Below are 20,096 nucleotides of genomic sequence, written 5' to 3' on the forward strand. Positions count from 1 at the left end.
CTTTATAATGTGCAGACCCCAGGGGTTTGGTAAGAAATAGCTCTTAACTTCAAACAGTGATAGGTAGCTGAGACAAGATCTCTTTCAGATGCAACATGTTTGGAGACAGCAACAATACACACTCTTATGAGGACTCCTGCCCCTGCCCAAATAGTATTTAAGGTTGGGTCAACTATTAATTCTTGAATGCTTTACTGGCATCTGACCTCATGCTAGCACAGTTGTAGCCTGGAGTTACAGTTCTTTAAGGCACTTGTTTTGGAGCTGAGGACATATGGTCAGACTATTTTGCATCAGTGCGCTCCCAGTAGTGGGTTATTCACATGTGGATTAGGGGTGACACAACTTGGTGCTTCTAGTTCTTCTATACCAACGGTTCTTACTGTTGTAGCTCTGTTAGCTTCCAAGCTGGAGCTTCCCTCTGCGTGAAGGCAATTCCTCCATCCCCCAAAGCCAGCTACCTAGTCAGTTAACTACGTGCAAACTGGGGCAGGCGTGCATTGCTTGTAATCCATTTATTTACTTTATACAGTATTCAGCTTAGAAGGAACTTTCAGCCTCTCTCTAACTCTGCTGAGAGGACATGTCCTGAGTTGGACTGCTAAAACATGAGAGATGAGTGTTACGACTTCTTTTTGAAAGGTATTTTTAGATTTACTACAGAAAATTTGCAGGTCTATGGACAGGTATCTAATTATTGACCATCAAAACACCCTATTTTGCAACAACAAAGGAATTCCCAAGAAAATTTTAGACTTTTCTGTGTGCATGTGTCTATGTACACACGTGTGTCACCATCTTCATTCAGCTGGAGTGAAAGTTTATATGGGGGGGGGGGAACCCTACCTCTAGGTAAGATATAGCAACAATAATTCACTGCACTGTAATTCCCTTGCTTTCTCTACCTGCATGAGACCTACACGGCCTAAGCCTATGGAAAGTGATGACAACAATAATGTATTATTTCTTTGATTTGTAGTTCCCCAGCAAATGCTCTAAAGACCTACCAACTTCACAAACAATTTGTAGAAGCTGTGAAGTAGAAGCATTGGTACCTACAATTAGAGGCAATTGTTGTGGTCAGTAACAGTTGTGCAATGTTACCGGTGAAGCTTTAGTAGAGAGAGACTTTTTGCAGATGGGCATATTATCAAACTGGTCTATTGTGAGCTTGCAAGTATAGCTGAGGGACTTCCAACAGGATATTTACAAATTGTTAATATCCTGTTTATGAAAACCATGTAAACAATTGAAGGCCATTGCCCAAAGGCTCCAGCGTTATTTGGACCTACGTAAAAGACAGTTCCAACATTTGCAGTGCAGTCAGCAACTCTGATGATATGTGACGTGGTAATCAGAGTTGCCCCAATGTAATCAAATGCATGCAGCAGTGTGCAGTGCCTTGCGTAAGAAACCTCTAGGAGAGAGGGGAAAGAAACTTGTGTAGAGACCTCTTTTTTTAGTTTAGTTAACCTATGTGCCCTTTAAAGTGGTTAATTTGGAAAGATGGGTAATTAGCTTTGCGTACAGCAGCCCTTCCTGGAAATCTCTCTCCTGGTTCACAAAGGGGAATGTTACAAGAACAAAACAGGGGGAAGGGTTGAGAAGCCGGGATGGAGACAAAAGAGCGGGGCCACGTTCTGCACGGGCTCTCATGTCTGGCATGTTTCACCTAAGACAGGCCATCTCCTGTGCTAACTTAATGGTCTTTGTTTTGGTTGATGTCAGGCTGCTTGTGTGCTTGGTTTGGGCAGGGTAGATTAATCTGGGTGTGGAGCTGGAGCGTGTGTTGTGTATGAAGGGGTGACCTCTGCTGTAGGCATGCTGCAAGTCAGTGGCCTAAAGTGTCTCATCCTGAGCATCTGATGTGCAGCCTCTTTTTGGACTCTGACAAAGAAGTAGTTTTCAGGGATGCCTATTTTCGTCAAAAGTCCTGGAGAGGGACTGTTGTTATTGAGGAGTTTAACTAGATTCAGAGACCTAAGTTGTGTTGGGCAGCTTTGGCTAACTGACCCTTATCCCTAGCCCTGTTTTTCACGTATGAAGGACAAAGACCCTGGCTGCAGGAGCATCGATTGAGAACTGCCAGCCCTGGCTTAGTGCTGTTCTTAATTTAATAACTGACACCAGTCTAATTAAACCCAGCCCTGGCCTTTATCCTGTCCCACTTGATTTACATGCATGCGCTCCAAGTGTCATAAAGGAAATCTCCTGCATCTCTTAAATAATACCAAGCTGCAGGAACGAGGACGAGGGGGTGGATGTGTCGATACCACGCAAAGGAGTTATCCTTGGAAGTGTCACGGTCAGCTGACCAGCTGCTGACACCTCTCCCCCAGGACACCCAGTTGCAGATTCCTCTCCTCGTCCCATCTCCCATGCGCGCAGCAGGTGACCAGCACCCTCCCTACCCATGGGCGGAGAGGTAGGGAAGAGTTCCCGGGCAGACTTGGCCTGAGGGGTACACCTATGCCTTTGCCACCCCTTGGCCCTTGGGCAAACCCAGAGCTCCTTGCTGAGAGAGCAGAGAAACATGCAGCATCTGAACACGTTTTGGTTTGCTTTGTAGTCAGGGAGGAATCTAGGCTGCAGTCCCAAGATGGCTTGGGGAACAGCCAGCTCTGACCAGAAAACTGGGGTCTGTCTCCTTTCCTGGTTGCTGATAGCAGCCAGACCTGCAGATGTGGGAGGAGAAATCAATGTTGCAGGCAGATGGTTTCCACCTGTGCTGGAGCTATCTCTGCCCTTCTCAGACCCACAGAGGCCTGCAGTCTTTGCCTGGGGCTCTCTGGGGGTACCCACTCTGCGGCTAAGCAGGCTAATTTCTTCAGTCTGTGACCTAGAAACGGTGTCTAGGGAGGCTTGGATACCTGAGGTGATGTTCAGACCATGGATGGGAGGAGAAGGTGACTAGAAGATGATTTCACATAGTCTTGGTCATTCCCAAACCAAACCCCAGAGGTTTCCGCATACCATGTGACTCACGGTTGGCTCTCAGGAGTTGGTGGTACTAAATTCACTGGAGATCAAAGAATATGGAGCTTTATAGCAGGTTGGGCCCAGACAGGGAAAACACAAAATGGGAACATCTTGTTGAGTGTTGCGACCCTGAAGTATTCCTGGTCTAGCTGCATCTCAGCAGACACAGAGCGTGACAGGAACGGACTGGCTCTGAGCTGACGCGAGCTGGACGGAGTGCCGTGGCTTATTTTTGCTTGAGTTGTAGGGGAGCTTCATTGCGGACCACAGTGTCCTAGTTTGAAATATGACTGTAGTGATGAATTGGGCACCCGTGTTTATAAGTTCCCTGGGGCACAATGTCTCATCACCTCTGCATGACAACAGCCAGCACAATAAAGGCCTGATCCTGACAGCCTTTTTTTTGGTCACTTCAGTAATAGTAATGATTAACAGTAATTATCAGAACAGTAATGGGAGTGTCCCATAATGCTAGTGGATGGGGGAATTCCACTAAGTGCATCTGCTCCCATGCCTAGCGCTAGTTACCAGGCCAAACAAATACACTGTGGACCCGTGCCTCTTTCCTAGATTTGGTTTCTGGAACGTGTGCTGGCTAAGCTGGTTTCAGATGAATTGCTGTTTACTCTATCATCCGTAATGACACATTCCTAGTGTTGAGGGTGCCCCAGCTCCCCGTGTGTATGGCTGGCGTGCAGGTGACAGTCACCACTGAGTTGCAGCCAAAATGTGGAGCCTGTGGATGGCTGAAGTCCCGGTGGCAGTGCAGGGCCTGGAGTACAGGGCGAGTCACAGCTCGGTGCTTCCAATTCAGCAGGCCAAGCACAGGAGCCTGAGGCTGGGAAATAGCCCGCAAGTCAGCCTTTCCTCTGCTCTTGCCCTGCTTTTATCCCCTCACCCCCTGCAGCAGTGAAAGGGGCGAAGTACGCTTGCCATTGGGATTGAAGCCACTGTAGCGGAGGCCTGCGTAACTGCTCGGCTGATGCCAAGGTTCCCAAATGGAGCGGGTGCGAGGCAGAGGGCTCTGCTGAACGTGTGTGCATCACATATTGTTTAGGCTTTAGCGCAGGCCTTAGAGGCTGGCCCTGCTCCAGCCCAAGGGACGTCTTTCCTTCCCTCTGACAGTGGCACGTGTATACAGAGTGTCTTCCTCCTGTTATCCCTATGCTAGCGCCAGCTGTCCAGGTGGAGGATGTAGGAGAGGGATGGAAGATAGCGGTGGAGAGCCGATAGCTGGGACTGACTGCCGTGGTGAAAGGCTGACAGGAGCCGGTGAGTGCCTGCTGAGTCACAGCAGTCCCCACAGTGGTGGTTCGTGCTGTCATTTCACTGTCCTGAGATGGATGTTGCTCTCAGGACGGAGCTGTCGAGCCACATGGTCAGCCACCAGGAACACGCTTTCACATAATGATTTCAATTATATTGGCCACTGGTCAGGGCTCTAAATGCTGCACCCATGTGTTTGCATGGTGAACCATCAGAGAGGGCAGTCTTCATATTTGCATGTGTTCTTTCTCTCAGTGGTTTACTCTCATCTTCCTGGAGAATGAAGAATACTATTGAAGAGATGAAGTTATGAACTCGAAAGAGGTGCTGATGGACAGAACAGCACACAAGACTGATGGGTAAGGGGCTGGTGTTCTCCCAGCTTGCTTGCAACCTGCTGCATGCTGTGTGGAAAACCACTTTTCTTCCACCTTGTTCCTTCTCATATTCTTAATGAATCAGTTGGAGCAAGGAGAAACAATTACTAGATATTATGGGCAGTGATATGGGAGGGACTTGGTTTGATAACACCCTTTACAAGGGTACAAATAAAATGCTTGCACAGGTTTGTTTAGCATCAAGTAAAGGCAGAAGCCAAGAAAAGGCTCCACAAATGAAAAAAGCTACAAACCCCTCGGAGGCTAAGAAATCACTTAGCATGGAGCAGTGAGCTGTAATTAGGAAAGGGAAAACACCAGCTGAGCATTATGAAGCTCTTCCTGCCAGTGAGATGTGTTGAGCCATTCAGGAGTTGCCCAGGGGAGAGTAATGGAAATGTCATACAAGCCAGAAGAATGAAGCTTTAAAAACTGCCCTGTAGGTAGCAATCCAGCATGAACTGGCAGATGCGTCCCCCTTTTCATCTCCATCTTCTGAGACATGTTGAGTTGGATGGGAATTAGCTGTTTGGGCTTTCTTTTCTTTCTTTTTTTGAATTGCTAGTTAGTGCTGACCCAAGAAGTTGGCTAAGAAATCAGTGAATTTGGGGATTGTTTTTTTTTAAAAACAGCAAAACATCTGTGTTGTCCAGTACCTTTGACCTCACCCTGCATTTACAGGAAGAGGCATCAGCCACTTTCAGCCTTGGGGGCAGCGTTTTGAACTCTAATAGTTTATACGAGAGCCTGGTTGTTTAAGAACATTTGACCTAATTAATCCCTTATATACATGGCAAATTTGAAACTGACCTTTATGTGGAGTAAGTTTGGCTCGAGGTTTTTCCTTACTCCATTTCCTCCAGACTATCTCATCTATGTATCCCAGTTAAATATATTCCCTTCTTAGGGCATTTGTGCTCACATGCGAGACCCATGCTTTTTACCACTTATTATTCTCATACTTAATATCTTCTGTAGCTCCAATGAAAATGCTGTCAAGTGAGCTGCGCTCCAGTTAGCCTTCTGGTCTTTTGAGAGAATTTCTTGAGAAGGTCTCATGCTGTGCAATGAAAGCTTACTGTATATAAAAATTTGTCTTACATACTGACGTATGCGCTCGTGCTGTTTTCAGAAATGCTGGCTGATTTTTCCCAAGAATTTATGAAAATGCTACCTTTTGTTACTTTATGTGCATGTGTAACAGTGCCAAGTGCTTCAGTGCAAGACTAGGAATGATTTTCTTCTGGTTTCAAAAATGCTTTGTAACAAAGAAACGTTGATTTTGCAAATAGGTCTTACTCTCGACAGACAAAACCAATGCAGATCCATCCCCATGACAGCAATACATAAAACTGGATGCAAGTCCTACAGAAAGCAGCTAAAGTAAGTAGTAGAGTCACTTGTCATGTATGGTTTTAGTTACGGAAAAACACATATGTAAAGTGACAGTTCATTGCTGTGAACGCATGTATATTCTTTATGGCAAACCACCATGAGGAAAAGTATTTTCAAGCACAGACAAATGTACATTTAACCTGTATTTTTTCCTCTCTAATTTGAAGAGGGTATGTTGTTCATAGAAAATCTTTTGTGTCATCAGTGATAGCTAAACTAGTAGACGAAGCTCAATCTATACCCTTGAAATAATCACTGCTATGAATCTGTTGCTCTGTCCAAAAAAACAGAAGAGATATGAGCACTTGTGACATTGAAAGAGGATTAAGCACATCATGGACTTGAGTTGAGCCTATGTACTATGTAAAGAGGTTTTCTTTAAAGATGGCTATTAAGCCATTGCAAGGTAGCAAAAGCAAGTAGGTCTTTTGAACAAGTTCTTAAGGTATTTCCTCATATACTTGTTACACTTTGTAAAGAAGAAAATCTTGAAATGTCAAAGCATTCTGGGGGCTACTCGCTGGTCTGATGCAAAGTGGCATAAATCCATCATTGACTTGACTTGGGCGTGCCAGTTCACCCCAGCTGAAATTGAGGCCACTAGCTGAAATGCACCCGTGATGCTCCGTTGCCCAATCAGTGCTACCTCTCGGCATTGTACAGACATGTCACTCTGTACTCAGATCTGTAGGATGCAATGAATCTGCCTTACAATGAACCTGTCGGTGCAGGAGGCACTGCTCAGTGTGAATAGCCTCTTGGAAAATTGGCTCTTAAGGTATTGACGTGCGGCTCCCCTTGTCTCAGTATCTATCAACTTCATTCAACGAGGCAGCCTCCACGTGGAGGAGAGGATGGTGAAAGCCGCAAGCGGGGATGCCAGATGCGGAACCACATACCGTGAGACAAAGAACATTACAGAAAGATGAAACAAAGATGCGTGTATGATACTTGTTTTCCATATATTCAAATCTGAAAGAGGAAATTCCAATTAATTGCTCCAATTGTGTCAGCGTTACTTGGTATCTGGATACTGGTACAAGACTATAATTAAATGCTGTCTTTCAGAGGATAAATCATGCAGGAATTTAAGGGTGAAATTAATTATAAAGTCGAAGTTCTACAGTGATGCTGCTTTTTAAGGGATCTGTATGCCCACACACAGATATGCTTTGCTAATCATTGCAATTCCTTCCTTTACTCATTACGAGCCCTGAAAGAGCAGGCAGTAAAATTCTTAGTAAGGGGGATCAGCCCAAATTAAAGCAGCAATGAAAACAGTCATGCGGCATCAAAAAAAGCTACCATCTGCTAATTTTAAAAGTGGTATACTGATTGTATGGGGGTAAAACGTGACCCTAATGTTGGGGGGGGGGGGGGGAAGGAGACTAGAAAAAGATTCTGGCTATATCATGCCCACTGAGTTGTGGAGGATGAACTTCTAAATGCTTCTTTAATGCTGATCTTTATTACATTTATCTTGCCAACTCTCATACCATTTGGATAATTAATAAATGGCGCTGATGTAAAATTCTATAGTAACACATTGCCTTTTTTACTTTTCAGCATCTCCATGCTTCTGTAGACCTAAGAAAACTCTCCCAACATAGGGAGGACTATGATTTGTAAGTACCAGATCTATTCCAGCTCCCTGAATTAATGTGTTTATTACTTATAATTGCAATCCAAATGTGGTGCTGTAGTATATCGTGTTCTGCAGTATCTTCTACAATTAACTGTCTTGTATCAATAACCGCTTATAAAATGGAGAAACTATGGGTGCTTGAGTCATCAGCTATTAAACTGCACCTCACTATCAATACTCAAATTCCTTACACTATGAGATAGGCTTATCAGTTCTGCAATAAATGGGGTATCACCTTGCCTTTTTTGACGATGGAAAGCGGTAAGGCAGAGGAAGGTGGTTTTTGCTTTAAAAGGAAAAGGAATAGCCACCATTGCTGGGCAACTTGTTCAGATAAAACACCCTTTGTATTTCAGGCAAATGTGTACAGTAAGGATTTGGGGGTGGGGTGTCCCTCGGCTACCCGATGATGGGAACGAGGCCTTGACTACCATAGCGACAGAGTGCGTGGGCTTTGACAAGATGCTTGAAAGGATTCTTTTTTTAAAAATAGCTGTACCGGATTGACTGCTATCTAAGTAACTGAAAGATCTGTTGCTACCAGGAGCTGCCTATGCTTCCGGGCTGTGGCGGGGCCCCAGGGCTGGAGGGGCAATGCGGCGTAAGCACCCACTGACCTTGGGACCGTCGCGGCCGGTCCAGGTGCTGGATGAGGTGCTGGCTGGCATTCCTGTGGCCTGTGCTGTAACTTAATAGAGCGTTTCTGCCCCCAGCGCCGAGGCTCCCCGGCAGCAGCACGTGCGTGCCGAGGGTCACTTCAGAAATGCCAGGAGATGGGAGATTAGGGAAGGCAGCAAGCTTCTGGCTGCCTGCCCAGAGGTGTTCTCCAGACCTTGGTTCACGGGCGGGCGGCGTTCGTGGCAGCGCAGCGGCCCAGCGGTCCACTGGCTGCGTGCAGGCAGAGCCCACCCGGGCAGCGCTCGGCTCTGGCTCCAGGCTGCAACCGGCACGGTCTCCCACCGGTAACGCCTGGCAGTGACGATTTGGGGCAAGCAAGCAAGCAGAAGGCAGCGGCGCCGAGGCCGTGCATCAGCCGTGGGCATCCGTTGCCCCGGGAAGTCCCGGGCATCAGTGCCTTGGCCGGGTTGCTCGGAGGGGACGGGTGATTTTACGACCCCACGTACAATTTGCGGTAACGTTTGCTAAAATAAGGAGAACCCGGCGTAGCAGGACAGCAGCCGGAGGGGTCAGGCAGGAGTGTGTCCGGCCGGGTCTCCCCTCGCCCCCTCGCCCCGCCGAAGCGGGGCGCAGGGGCCCAGGGGGGGATGGAGGGAGGGGAGGGAGGGAGGGCGGCCGCCCGCCCCTGCCCGCCGGAGGCGGCCCGGCCCGGCCCGGCCCGGCCCGCGGGGGGCGGCGGGGCAGGAAGCGAGGAGGCCGGGGCTGGGCACCTGCCCGCAGCCGAGCCGGGGTTTCATCACCGGCGAGCGGCGCTCCGCCTCTCCCGCCCGGCCCATAAAGGTCCGGGGCGGCGCGGCCGGCACCCACACCGCTCCCGCCGCTCCGCCGCAGCCGCCTGCCTGCCTCCCTCCCTCCCTCCTCTCGCTCCCTCTCTTCTTCTTCTTCCTCCTCTCTTCTCCACGGGGACGCGAGGGCGATGGACGCCGGCTGTCTGCGGGGCCGCAGCCTGCTGCTCTTCCTCGGTGAGTGCCGTCGTCGTGGCTCCCCTCCGCGGGTCGGGGCGGGGGGGCACCGTGGCGAGCCGCTGCGTCCCGCTCCGAGGGGCAGCCGGCTCCTCTGCCCCCCACCCCGGGACAGGGGCTGGCGGGGGGTCGGGCGCTGCCGAGTGGCGGGGCCGGGGCGTTCGGTAGCTGCTGGAAAACCTCTGGCAAAACGTAAAGCTCAGCTTGCCTTCGGGTGAAGCCGATGCGTTTCTTCTCCGAGATGAAGTCATGGGCAGGGATGGGTGTACCTGGGCGGCTGTATGAGCCGAGGAGCGGAGCGCACGGGTCTCGCTCCGTGGCGTGCTGTCGTGGGACGTTTTGTTGCTCGGGCGATGCTCAGGTGTGCCCTCTGACTGAGCGGTGGTGAATGTTCGTTCCCCTTCTCCCCAACTCTGCTCGCAGCGCAGCGTGCTCAAGGCAGTGCAGTCTGTTCTCTTCCACCTTGTCCTGTCTTGTCTGTGGTCTGGTCCTGCTGCCTTCACCCAGGCCGTGCTCTGGGTGAGCTCAGCAGGTGAATCCCCACGGCAGCAGAGACTTCCTTATGGTAACAAAACAAGTTGTGGCCTCCCTCTGCTTGACACTTCTCCATCTCCTCATTGGCAGCGTGTTATTCTGCTGCATGACATAAGCTACCTGAAAGTCCAAAGTGAACATGTGTGTCCTTAGAGCATTGAGAGTCCTGGAGCCTGGGTGTGCTGTGAACCGACAACCGATCCTTGCCACACACCTCTGCTGGGCTCTGGCAGTGACTGCTGAGAGCTGACCTTGCGAGGTGACTCGAACTGTGTGGGCAGCAAATGTTTGAGGCAGGACCGAGACCTGGCGTGCTCACACGCTGCTTTAATGGCAAAGCATATTCTCACACTCATGATGTTGGGCTCAGGGTCACAGTCGACAGGGAAGCTTAGTTCCCAAGACTTCCTTGGGAGCAGGTGCTCCCTTATCTGCTAAGCCCACTGCAGCATGAGTTTCTGTCTTTCATCTTGGCCAGGTATTTCCATAATAGCTTATGGATCAGCTGCTGCACAGCATCTTACTTGCCAGGACAGTGGGCTAAATATCTTTGTCGTCTGTGACTCAGCTATGCGTTGCACAAAACTGGCTGGGAACTGCACAGAACTGGGAAGGAACTGGTAGGTCTTTATGGATTTGTATATGGATTTATTTATTTCCAGGGCAGACACAAAATCTAATACTAAGGGATGGATTAGTCATAGCTAGATGGCATCATAAGGAGTTGTAGGAGCACTTTGCTGCCTCACCCTCCCAGGTCTCTAGTGTAAGCAGAAGCTGGGAAGACTGTCTGTAGCTGGCATTTTGTCAGACTTTAAGAGGTTCTCTGCTGAATGGCTGAAGCCTACCTGAAGTGACAGTCATTGCCAGCTTCATATCCTCGCTATTGTGGGCTTGGTGACTGTGCAGCAGAAAGGCAATGGTGGGAGAGAGCCATCGCTCACCCCTGAGGAGCCACGGTGCTCTGCCAGCCACATGGTGATGTGGCAGTGATGGAGCCAAGCCCAGGCCCTGCTTTTTCCATGAGTTACTACAGGAGACTTGGCGCTGGTCCCCTTGCAGTTACTGTAATGCCCACTCAGTGGGGAAGGCAGGCTTTGGATCTCCAGATTCACTGGACAGCTTCAGGAGCTGGTGATCATATGTTTTCCTGCATCACATTTGTCTGGCCATCAGCAAGCGGGCTGAGCATGAAGGTCGTTGGGTCTGGAGATGTGGAGAATGTCAGTGGCTGATGTGTCTGGCTGGAAGCAGTAATGGATTTCTGCTTCTTTTGTGGTGTAGGGACCTCTGCCCCCACGCATGTCGTGGAATGCAGAGGGGCCCAGGCACAGGGGTAGCACGTGAGTAAGTTTACTGGTGTGTAGGTCTCCACAGGGGTGGAAGCAGCACTGGGATGACTGGGTGCACATAATACATAATTATCTGCATTATCTCTGCTTAAGGGTAAGTCCTGGCACAATGTTGAAGATGATCACGTGGGCCTGTAGCAATTTTGGAGCGATAGTCTTCCCGTAGAGGCTAGTGTTTCCAGGGCTGCCTTAGAGCTGCTGTGGCCTGGCCCCGGGCATCCATGACTTTGAGTCGGCAGTTCTGAAGCCATGGGTACAAAATGTGAGATTGGGGAGCCTGGACGCTACTTCCCAGAAACATGTACAGATACTTCTGTCCAGTTGCCGTAAGGGTAGTTTATTTGAGCGTATCTCTCAGTACCATCGCATCTGGTGCCTCCATTTAGACAATAGGCCAAACACACATAGACTGCAGGGGGATGAGGGGTGGAAAGGGCTGATAGCATCTCCTTTCACATGGGTGAGAAGAGCAACCCATACATCTTGTATGTCATATTTCAGGAAGAAGAGTGTTGGGCACCTGCCTCGACGGGCATAGTCAGGCAACTAGGCAATGCGTACATCCTACCCAAAACATGAAGAAGCAGCCAGATGATGTATCCTGAGTGCAAGGATGGGGCGGTGTGCTTTGTCTGAGGTGGTTAAAATTATCTCGAATGACCGTTTTCCCTGTCCCAGGAAAAAATACTTAGCCTGCATAGGTAACCTGAACTCTAGAGATGCTGTGAGTGATGTGAGCAAGGCGTATAGTTGCACAGCCAAATCTTGAATAAGAGTAAGCTGTTTGCAAGGCTTTCATGGCTAACTCTACATTTCTGTGATCCTCATCTAAAACACAACCACACACCTAGCCTTTGTGGCCAGAGGTGTGTGCTTTGTCTGAGGTGGCCTGCAAACTTCTGTGGCTAGCTAGGGAGACTAGCAGCAGAGAAATGCGGAGAGCAATGCACCAGAGTTAAACGGTGGTAGTAACGGTGTTCATAAAGCCAGTAGGACAGACTGGCTAACTTCCGTGTTTCCTGCTTAGTCTGTACAAAGAAGGCCTTACACAGTCAGACATGGTCTGGGTGTCCAAGATCAGGTAACGGAGATCCACCTTGATCTGTCTCTAGAGTTAAAAATGGGCTGCGAACCTCCAGGTGTGTGTCACCTGGACACTTCCGTGCTTGGCATTGCTTTGAAAGTGCAACATATGTGAAAAGTGTGGGCACTACCACTGTGGCAGAGAGACCGCAGAGATGCCACGTGTGAAGTAGCATCATGGGGTCTTCTTCAGATGAACTAGGACAAGACTAGTGATCTCGGTGACAGGCAAAGCCAACTCAAGTGATGATTGACCTTTCCAAAACCTTTCAATTCCCCTTTAAAATGGGTGTAAATCTTGCAAAGAGACTAGTTCTCAGTTATAGGCATCTTTCTTCCTTAGCAGTTGTCCTGTAACTGTAAACTATAGCTGGCTTTCAGTGGATGAACTGATAATTAGCCCTTGCATGTAGTCTCTGATGAAGGCTGCAGGAAGCAAAGGCAGCCAGTCTCTGTCCCTCATTTTCCTTTCATCCTTTGTGGAAGGACGAGTGAACAGCAGCATTATTCCTGTTCCGGTAATAGCCACGGCCGTCAGTGTTAACCTGACAGGAACTCCCGCAGTACCGGACGGTGTTGCGTGTGCATGCTAGTGCTGTAGCAGTAAGCATAGCACTCGCATTCTTGCGAGGCACGCATGAATATCCACCATCTCATTACTTTTATCTTGTACCCTGTAGAGTATTTGCTCAGTGAACAGCGAAGGAATAAAAATATAACTACCTCTCCCAGGTCCTATGTTTAGTATACCTCATCTGATAATTATTCTGGGAAAGGCTCTCCTTTGCTGTTGCAGTGTGTGGATCCCTTATCCTCCTGCAGGATCCCCCTCCCATTGATGTCAGAGGATAAGTATGCGCATGGGGGAAAGGGCAAAATATAACAGCGCAGAGCAGGAAGAACTTTGCCCAAACACAGAAAATACTGCTGGGTGTCAGCAAATATCCACGCCTGTGCTCCAGCCTTTCCAGCCTGTGTGTCTGCAGTCAGGCGGAGGAGGCTATTGGTTGTTGCACATGGCTGGAATGGGGCAAGCCTTTGTTCAGTGTGGTAGGAGGTTATTTTTAATTTGTCCCTCACAGGTGTCTGAGTTTTGGCCTTTCCTCTAGCTGGAAAGCAGTGCCTCCTTCTCAAGCAAAGAGAAGAGCTGATCAGTCTCTTCCATGTACCTAGGTTTGAGTTTCTCAGATGCAAAAGCCAGGTTCTGGTAACTCTCGAACAGGGAACTTTAGATTAAAAAGCAACTGCTCAAATTATGCTGGGATCAAGGAAGTATGCAGGCAGAAACATACGTAGGCTAAAAGAGATCATCAGCTGGCTTAATCCATCTACTTAACTAAGTACAATAGAAGTGGATACATCAGGTACCTGTAGCATATTTTGCCTTGACTTATGTTCATTATTATCATGTGGCCCTGAGACCAAATCTTGCCGTAGCACGTCACACGGAGTTGATAGCAGCAGTACGTAGGCAACAGGAGGGAGCCTCAGGTCACTAACTCTCATTAGTCTCAGGATTTCGGCATCGCTACTTGGAATGACATGGTATATACTCAGTGGGACAGAGCTGTCCTGTGCCGCAGCTGCTCCCTGCCGAGGGAGCAGTTTAGTCCATGGAGCACTTCTAAAATGTCCGTCTAGGTCCTGGGAAGAAGGACGGACTTGGTAAATCTTCTTTTTCCGGCATCATTTGGGACACCGGGTCCCTGGTTGAAGTTCAAAGCCTGCTGTTCTGGCAGTAACTGAGCTGCCACTGTCTGTCAGCTGATGGCCTCATCCTTCAAACACTTTAACTGTCTGTTGTGGCAACTCAAATTGGCCTCACAGAAGTGTTCAACTGCTTCTCCTGATGAAATCTATAGTGAGCATAGTGCTGTTTTTAAAAAAAAAAATAAATTCCCACCCTGTAAGTAAACTTGCTGGTGCTGCCCCATCGGAGTGAAAGGCAGGTCCTGCTGAGTCATGCTAGCAGGCGCAGGTATCTCCAGCTTAGTCTCCTGTACAAGTCAAGATGCTGGCATCATTGGTCTGTTACAGTGGCTCTCACTTTGGTAGACCTAGTCTTTGTCCTCTCTTCTAAAGCTTGGTGGCAACCTGGCTTATTATCTTTGCAAGCAGTGTGGTGGAGAGGAAGGTAAGGAGAAGGAATGGTGTTTTTTAAAGAAGCACAAACACACATGCAAAAACCTCCTGTCCCTCTAAGATGGATATTCCTGCTGTTATTGTATCTAGCTGGAATAAAGCTTAAACAAAGCCTGCTGATCACCCAGAAATAGATGAGCTGCAGGAAATCCATCAATCACTACTGGATTTAACTCTGAGATGTAATGAAACTTTCTATTAACTGGAGTTGAATTAGAGTGATCAAGAAATTATGAAGGCACACTCCCTCCATTAGACATGCATGACCTGACAAGTTAATAGAGGCAAACAGCCCAAAGACACAAATTACAGACTTCCGTGGAATGGGGCTGATGACTAAGCAGTTCATGAGCAGGTTAGTTTGTGACCACAGCAGGAGTGTTAGCCAAGTGGATTTCATGGCCAGCTGGGGCAAACATTGACAGCTCCTCATGGGCTAGCCATGAAGTTACAAGGACTTGTGTTGGTCTTCAAATCCTGTTTCGAAATGTTCATTTAACTAGTAGGGTACCTGAAGGCTGTGCCTGTGCAGCACTGTACAGCCCAAAAGATGTCAAAATGCTTTATACACTGAATCTCTGAGAGAAGGGAAGGAGGGAGGGCCTTTGCCCCCCAAGGAAATGCAGCCATGGCTGCAGTACCCAAAATCCTCAGCCTGTGTGGTGCAGTCTCCTATTATGTCTGGTACCCATATCAAACCTGCAGAGCTGTGGTTTTCTTTAGTGTGGATAGTGAAGGAAGGACAGAAATGTACCCGTTTTCTTCTGGGGTTCTGCTGAGATAAGTTAACACTGGCCCAGGATCTGTAAAGTGGTCAGTAACCTCTCCAACCAAGTGACCAGACAAAGGGGGTTTGGTATCTTGTGTTAGCTGTCTTTGCAAGTGGTCTTTTAACTGAAAAACTCCAACGCTAGAGTGTGTATTAGTGCCGGAACTGTCCAGCTTTTCAGGCTGGTTACAGCAAGTACAGGGCTGAGGAAGCTCTTTGCTGATAAAGAGCAGCTTTTTCGTTAAGCCTATCTTGAGCAGCATGTGGTCTTGGAAGCCAGTGGTGGGGCACTGAGCCTGGCTCAGCGCTGACCTGGTGTGCTGAGTCACCAGCTGCGCTGACTTGCTGAGTCCTAGGAAATTCTCTCCCTGTGGACCCTTGTGACTCAAGGACATCTTGATTTTGATCACCAAAAGAACTCCTCCTGCGATGAATGCTGGATTGTCATGCCTAATTGTGGAGCCCTGGCTGCGTCCCTTGCACAGGTGCCATACCAGACTAGTCAGAAAGCTAACATAATCAGCGATGGCCTAATTTCTGCCTCTCCTGTGTAATCTCTCCAAGCCTGTTCCTGCCTAGTTTCACTCAGAGTGTGGGTGAGGGGTGGTCACAGACAGCAAGTTTCTGTTTGAAATCTGTTCTACATTTGTATTTCAGAGATGTTTCTCAGGGCTGCCTTATATAATATAGGCAGCAGATCTCTCAGACCTATATTTTTTCATCTTACTACTAAGATAAAATACTTCTGTTCTTGTATTAACTTCATGAGTACTCCAGCTGAAATACTTAACTGTACTTGAAAAGCATCTAGTTTTGACTCTCCTTTTTATTCTCTTATAGGTTACCTATTGCAAGGAGTCCTGGGCACAACAGTGATCCCATTATGTGGGCCTGGTGAAATGGAGAACTGCACAACAGCACTAAGTAAGTGTACTGCACAGCTCTCTTGTCATTTAAAAAGTCTTTGGTTCCTATCTTCCTTGGGCTGGTGGACTCACTGAGATGCCCTTGGAAATAATTTTTCTGTTGAGCAACATTGCCAACATCCTGCAAAGTGCTCAGTGTTGTTGAACACGAAGCATTTTTTAGCTTGCATTTCCTTGAATATTGCTTCTTCAGCAGAAGAACTTTGTCTGAGGTGAGAACTCTGCTGTAAAAGCAGAAATAGCTTGTGTGGAACTCCTGAAGGAAAAGCCAGTATAACTCTGGTCTAGGAGAATGCTCTCCCTGTTCAGAATGCTTGCCTGCTTTAATGCCTACTGCGCTGGAGGTCTCTTGGTAGGGAGACTGTTAGTTGTACTTGTAAAGCTTGTACACTGCTTGAGAAATAGAAAGGGGAAATAAGACTGATGAGATGCTAACAAAATCTCCTTGCAGTCCAGACAGAGAACAGTCCACGTGTGGCTCAAGTTGGGATAACTAGATGCAAGCCTGAAATGAAGGACTACTGCTTCCACGGACAGTGCGTGTACATAGTGGACTTGGATGAGCACTATTGCAGGTATGGACAGGGCGCAATGTGTCCTGCAGACCTCCCTGAGGTGGGCTTTGAGATGAACTGTGTGTGGCCTTTGACCTCACTACTGTTGACACTTAGCTGGAACACCAATCCAGCAAAGTATTTAAATGTTCAGAAGAACTTAAAGAGGAGCAGTGTATCTGTAATACACCTCAGCTGTATTTAAGCAAGGGTTAAGCACGTGTGCTGGCTCCAGTGAAACCTGAGTGAGAGTCTTAAACACCTGAAATTAGTCACCAAGCCAACTTAAACTTGGAACACTCATTCCGATGTGCTTCCCTGTTCATCTGTATTTACAGTACTGTGAGATCCAGACCTCAGGCAAAGTAGCAAAGTCTCCCCTTTGATTCAGCCTACAAAATAATGACCCTCTGTGCACTTTTAAGGGTATTCCTCCTTTACCTGAAGAATTTGCAACTGTTTCTAGGACCACATGGGCTTGAGTTATATCAGTTCAAATAGCTTTTCCCTGAGGAAACAGCAGACCAGTAGTATAGCATGCTTTGTGGACTGCTAAAGTGTAACCCCACAATGATGCCTCTAATTCTGTGTCTCTTATCCTCAGGTGTGACGTAGGCTTCTCTGGTGTCCGATGTGTGCATTCAGAACTTGTCAGACAACCCCTCAGTAAGGAGTATGTGGCACTGACCGTTATCATAGTTCTACTTTTCCTCACTGCCGTCTCTATTGCAAGCTACTACATCTGCAGAAGGTAAGAAGGATTTTCTTCGAGGCTCAGGAAGGGGAGTCAGCTGTATGTGTAGTAAGATGTCCGCTGAGTATCTCCAGATAGACTGGGATACCTACACTCACTTGACTGCGTGGACATAGTTTGATATACAGATCTGCTAGCCTGCATTTACTGAAGTGTTCAAAAAAGGAAGCATGCTGACTGGGTAGCATAACACAAATTGCACGCTATGCAACAGCACCTTCATATGCCTTTTAACCCTGACGGAGGACTGTATAGGTTGATTAAAGTCCATCTTAGGGGGTCTGTTGAGGTCAAGGAGAGAGCAGACAGGGAGTAGGAAAATTCTAGTTCCTTTTCTCGGTAATGCCATTGCGCCAGTCATCAGAAACCAGAGAGCAACTGGATTAATACTAGCTGATTTGTTTATCTGCCATGTTATTGTGGTGACTGTGATATCACGAGCATTGCCTTATCCACTTTACCATGGAGGACAGTAGTCTTCTCCATTAACAGACCCACAAGCAGCAGGAGTCGTTCTTCAGGCTGATAACTAATCCTCAGCAGCTGTCAGAGAGCCTAGAAGGTGGCACAGCCCCCAGAGGGAGAGCTCAGCTTCACAGATCTGACAGCTAGATGGTAACCACTGTAATTGCTCTTCCCTGCCTGGAGACTCGATGGTGCATCACCTCAAACAGAAGATGGCCTAGCTGGTTAGAGTACTCAGCCCTGTGGCAGGGAAGGATCCTGCAGGATTTCTCAAGGACAAACCTAGTACCAGCAGCAAGACTTTAATGCAGATGTGAAATCTTCAGTGAAGAGTTGAGAAATGAGACTCTGCATGCAAGTTATCTCAGACCTGGAAATGAGCAGAGCCAGAGCCTAGCTGCTAGAGGTTTAAAACAAATGTGAGGAAGTCATACAGCATTTTTTTTTATTATTTTTTTTTACTTCCTTCACCCCCCCCTCCCTTCAGTCCCCCAAAAGCCATTTGGAACAACTGGCTTTCCAGAACTCACACTTCTCTTTTCTGCTTCCAGGTACCGAAGCAAGAAGAGACAAACGAACGCCAGTGAATACAAGGAAGTTGGTGCCTTGTAGAAGAAGCGGTGGCTTCCTACAGCGTTCCATTCATCTGCATGGATTCAGTGGCTTTCCATCTATTTAAATGTTATTTTTGTTAACAATATTTACAATATTTATATCCTTTTAAAAATTTCAATTGTTTGGTGATCCAATCAGTATAGGTCAAGCATTTTATTTTCAGTGTTTTATTTTTTTATTAAATAATATTTCCTAGCGAGAACCCCACCTAAGTGGTTCTGTGGGATAGAGATATATTTTTATAAAAACTCATCTTCTTACTCTGAAGAGTAATTTTATATTTATTCTTGTGAATATGCTTAAAACAATTCTACTCCTTGAAATAAAAGTTCTAGACAAAGTCAAAATGTCTGTGTGGTTTGATTAAAGTGAAACTTGGCATGGCTTGGCTGAGCAGAATGTTTGACGCCTCAGCAGTTATTTTTGGAGAGAGAAACCATAGTATTGCTAATAATATGTATCAGTGCACCTTAGTTCCAATGAACATAGCTATTAGCTGGTGTAATTGGGGGACAACTTAAAGGAAAAAGGAGCGCAGCTCCTAGCACAGCCTATCCAACATGTACTGCATGACAGCAGCATGGATCTCGGCTCATCCATACCCTCGGGAAAGTTGTGCTGAGTATATTTTGGATTACAGCAGGGAGGCAGCAGCACAAGGTGATCGCTCTCTGCAGCTGAATGCCGTAACATGTGGCAGCTCAGGGTATGAGTGTAGCTACAGGAAGAAGGCTCCCTCAGAAACCAGTACCAGGACTCCAGTCCTCCCCATCGTGTTTCTGCCATAGTGTCTTTCATACAGCTGGGAGCAGGGGAAGGAGAGGTTTTCAGTTTGGGCTTAATGTAGATATCTCGTTGGTCTAAAATAACGATAGGATAGTCCACTGGGTTTAGCTGCACCCTGAGCGTGGCTCCCGGTGAACAGGAGGGATTCTTGCAGCATCTGAATTGTCCCTGTTAATCCCATCACTTCTCACACTTTCACAAGATGTGAAAAAAGAAGAAGCAGAACCTTTACATCATTCCCGGCCTTTGCCAGAGGTTCATGGGAGCTGTGTCGGCTTGTGTTGCTTGGTGCTTATGGGTGTGAGACCTCTGATCTCTTGATCTGTGCAATGGGATCTTTGTAAGGAAGAGTGGTGGGACCTGAGAAATCACAAAGCGAGAGTGCTATTTCAGAAGCTCTTAGTCAGCCAGAGGCCCTTGTGGAGGCATAAACTGGCTCTTTCCCTCTCTCCTTAAACTGCCTTCCTGTATTAGAAGCTCCTGAGATCAAGAAAATGAAAGGGGGGATCTTATTCTCAGAAGTGGCTTTCTTGCTTTTCTGCTGTGTGTTGTCCAGTAACAAATTTCAGCTGAGCTTGTAGGTAGCAGGACTTTAAATCTGCCTTGCATCATCCTGTTGAGTAAAGCCAGTCCGTGATATGCCATGAAAGGGAACACGCGAGCTTGTCCACACAATGCGCAGCAATCCAGCAGAAGGAGGCCGGCTGCAGCAAGTCGTTGGGCCAGCAGCGGTCTTTGGGAATGTAGCTGTTGGAGTGTGTCTGGAGAACAGGGGGGCTGTGAATGGGACCTGAGGAGGGTCCCTGTAGTTGGG

General features: G+C 47.7%; 1 protein-coding gene across 1 annotated transcript; it reads left to right on the forward strand.

Annotated features, from left to right (window-relative positions):
• The first annotated feature begins 5,925 nt into the window (after positions 1–5,925).
• On the forward strand, positions 5,926–18,830 carry EREG (epiregulin). Its single transcript, XM_075039504.1, has 6 exons — positions 5,926–6,005; positions 7,584–7,642; positions 16,023–16,106; positions 16,560–16,683; positions 17,267–17,413; positions 18,433–18,830. The coding sequence occupies exons 2-6, from the start codon at positions 7,636–7,638 to the stop codon at positions 18,491–18,493; spliced, it is 423 nt and encodes a 140-aa protein (XP_074895605.1). The 5' UTR covers positions 5,926–6,005; positions 7,584–7,635; the 3' UTR covers positions 18,494–18,830.
• Positions 18,831–20,096: the final 1,266 nt, after the last annotated feature.

Source organism: Buteo buteo, chromosome 1 (assembly GCF_964188355.1).
Source record: "Buteo buteo chromosome 1, bButBut1.hap1.1, whole genome shotgun sequence".
In the NCBI taxonomy this organism is placed as follows: Eukaryota; Metazoa; Chordata; class Aves; order Accipitriformes; family Accipitridae; genus Buteo; species Buteo buteo.

Excerpts from the sequence above, each read along its gene's own strand:
- EREG (XM_075039504.1), top strand. Across the intron at positions 16,107-16,559 it reads GAACTGCACAACAGCACTAA|TCCAGACAGAGAACAGTCCA; the intron begins GTAAGTGTACTG and ends ATCTCCTTGCAG. Across the intron at positions 16,684-17,266 it reads TTGGATGAGCACTATTGCAG|GTGTGACGTAGGCTTCTCTG; the intron begins GTATGGACAGGG and ends TCTTATCCTCAG.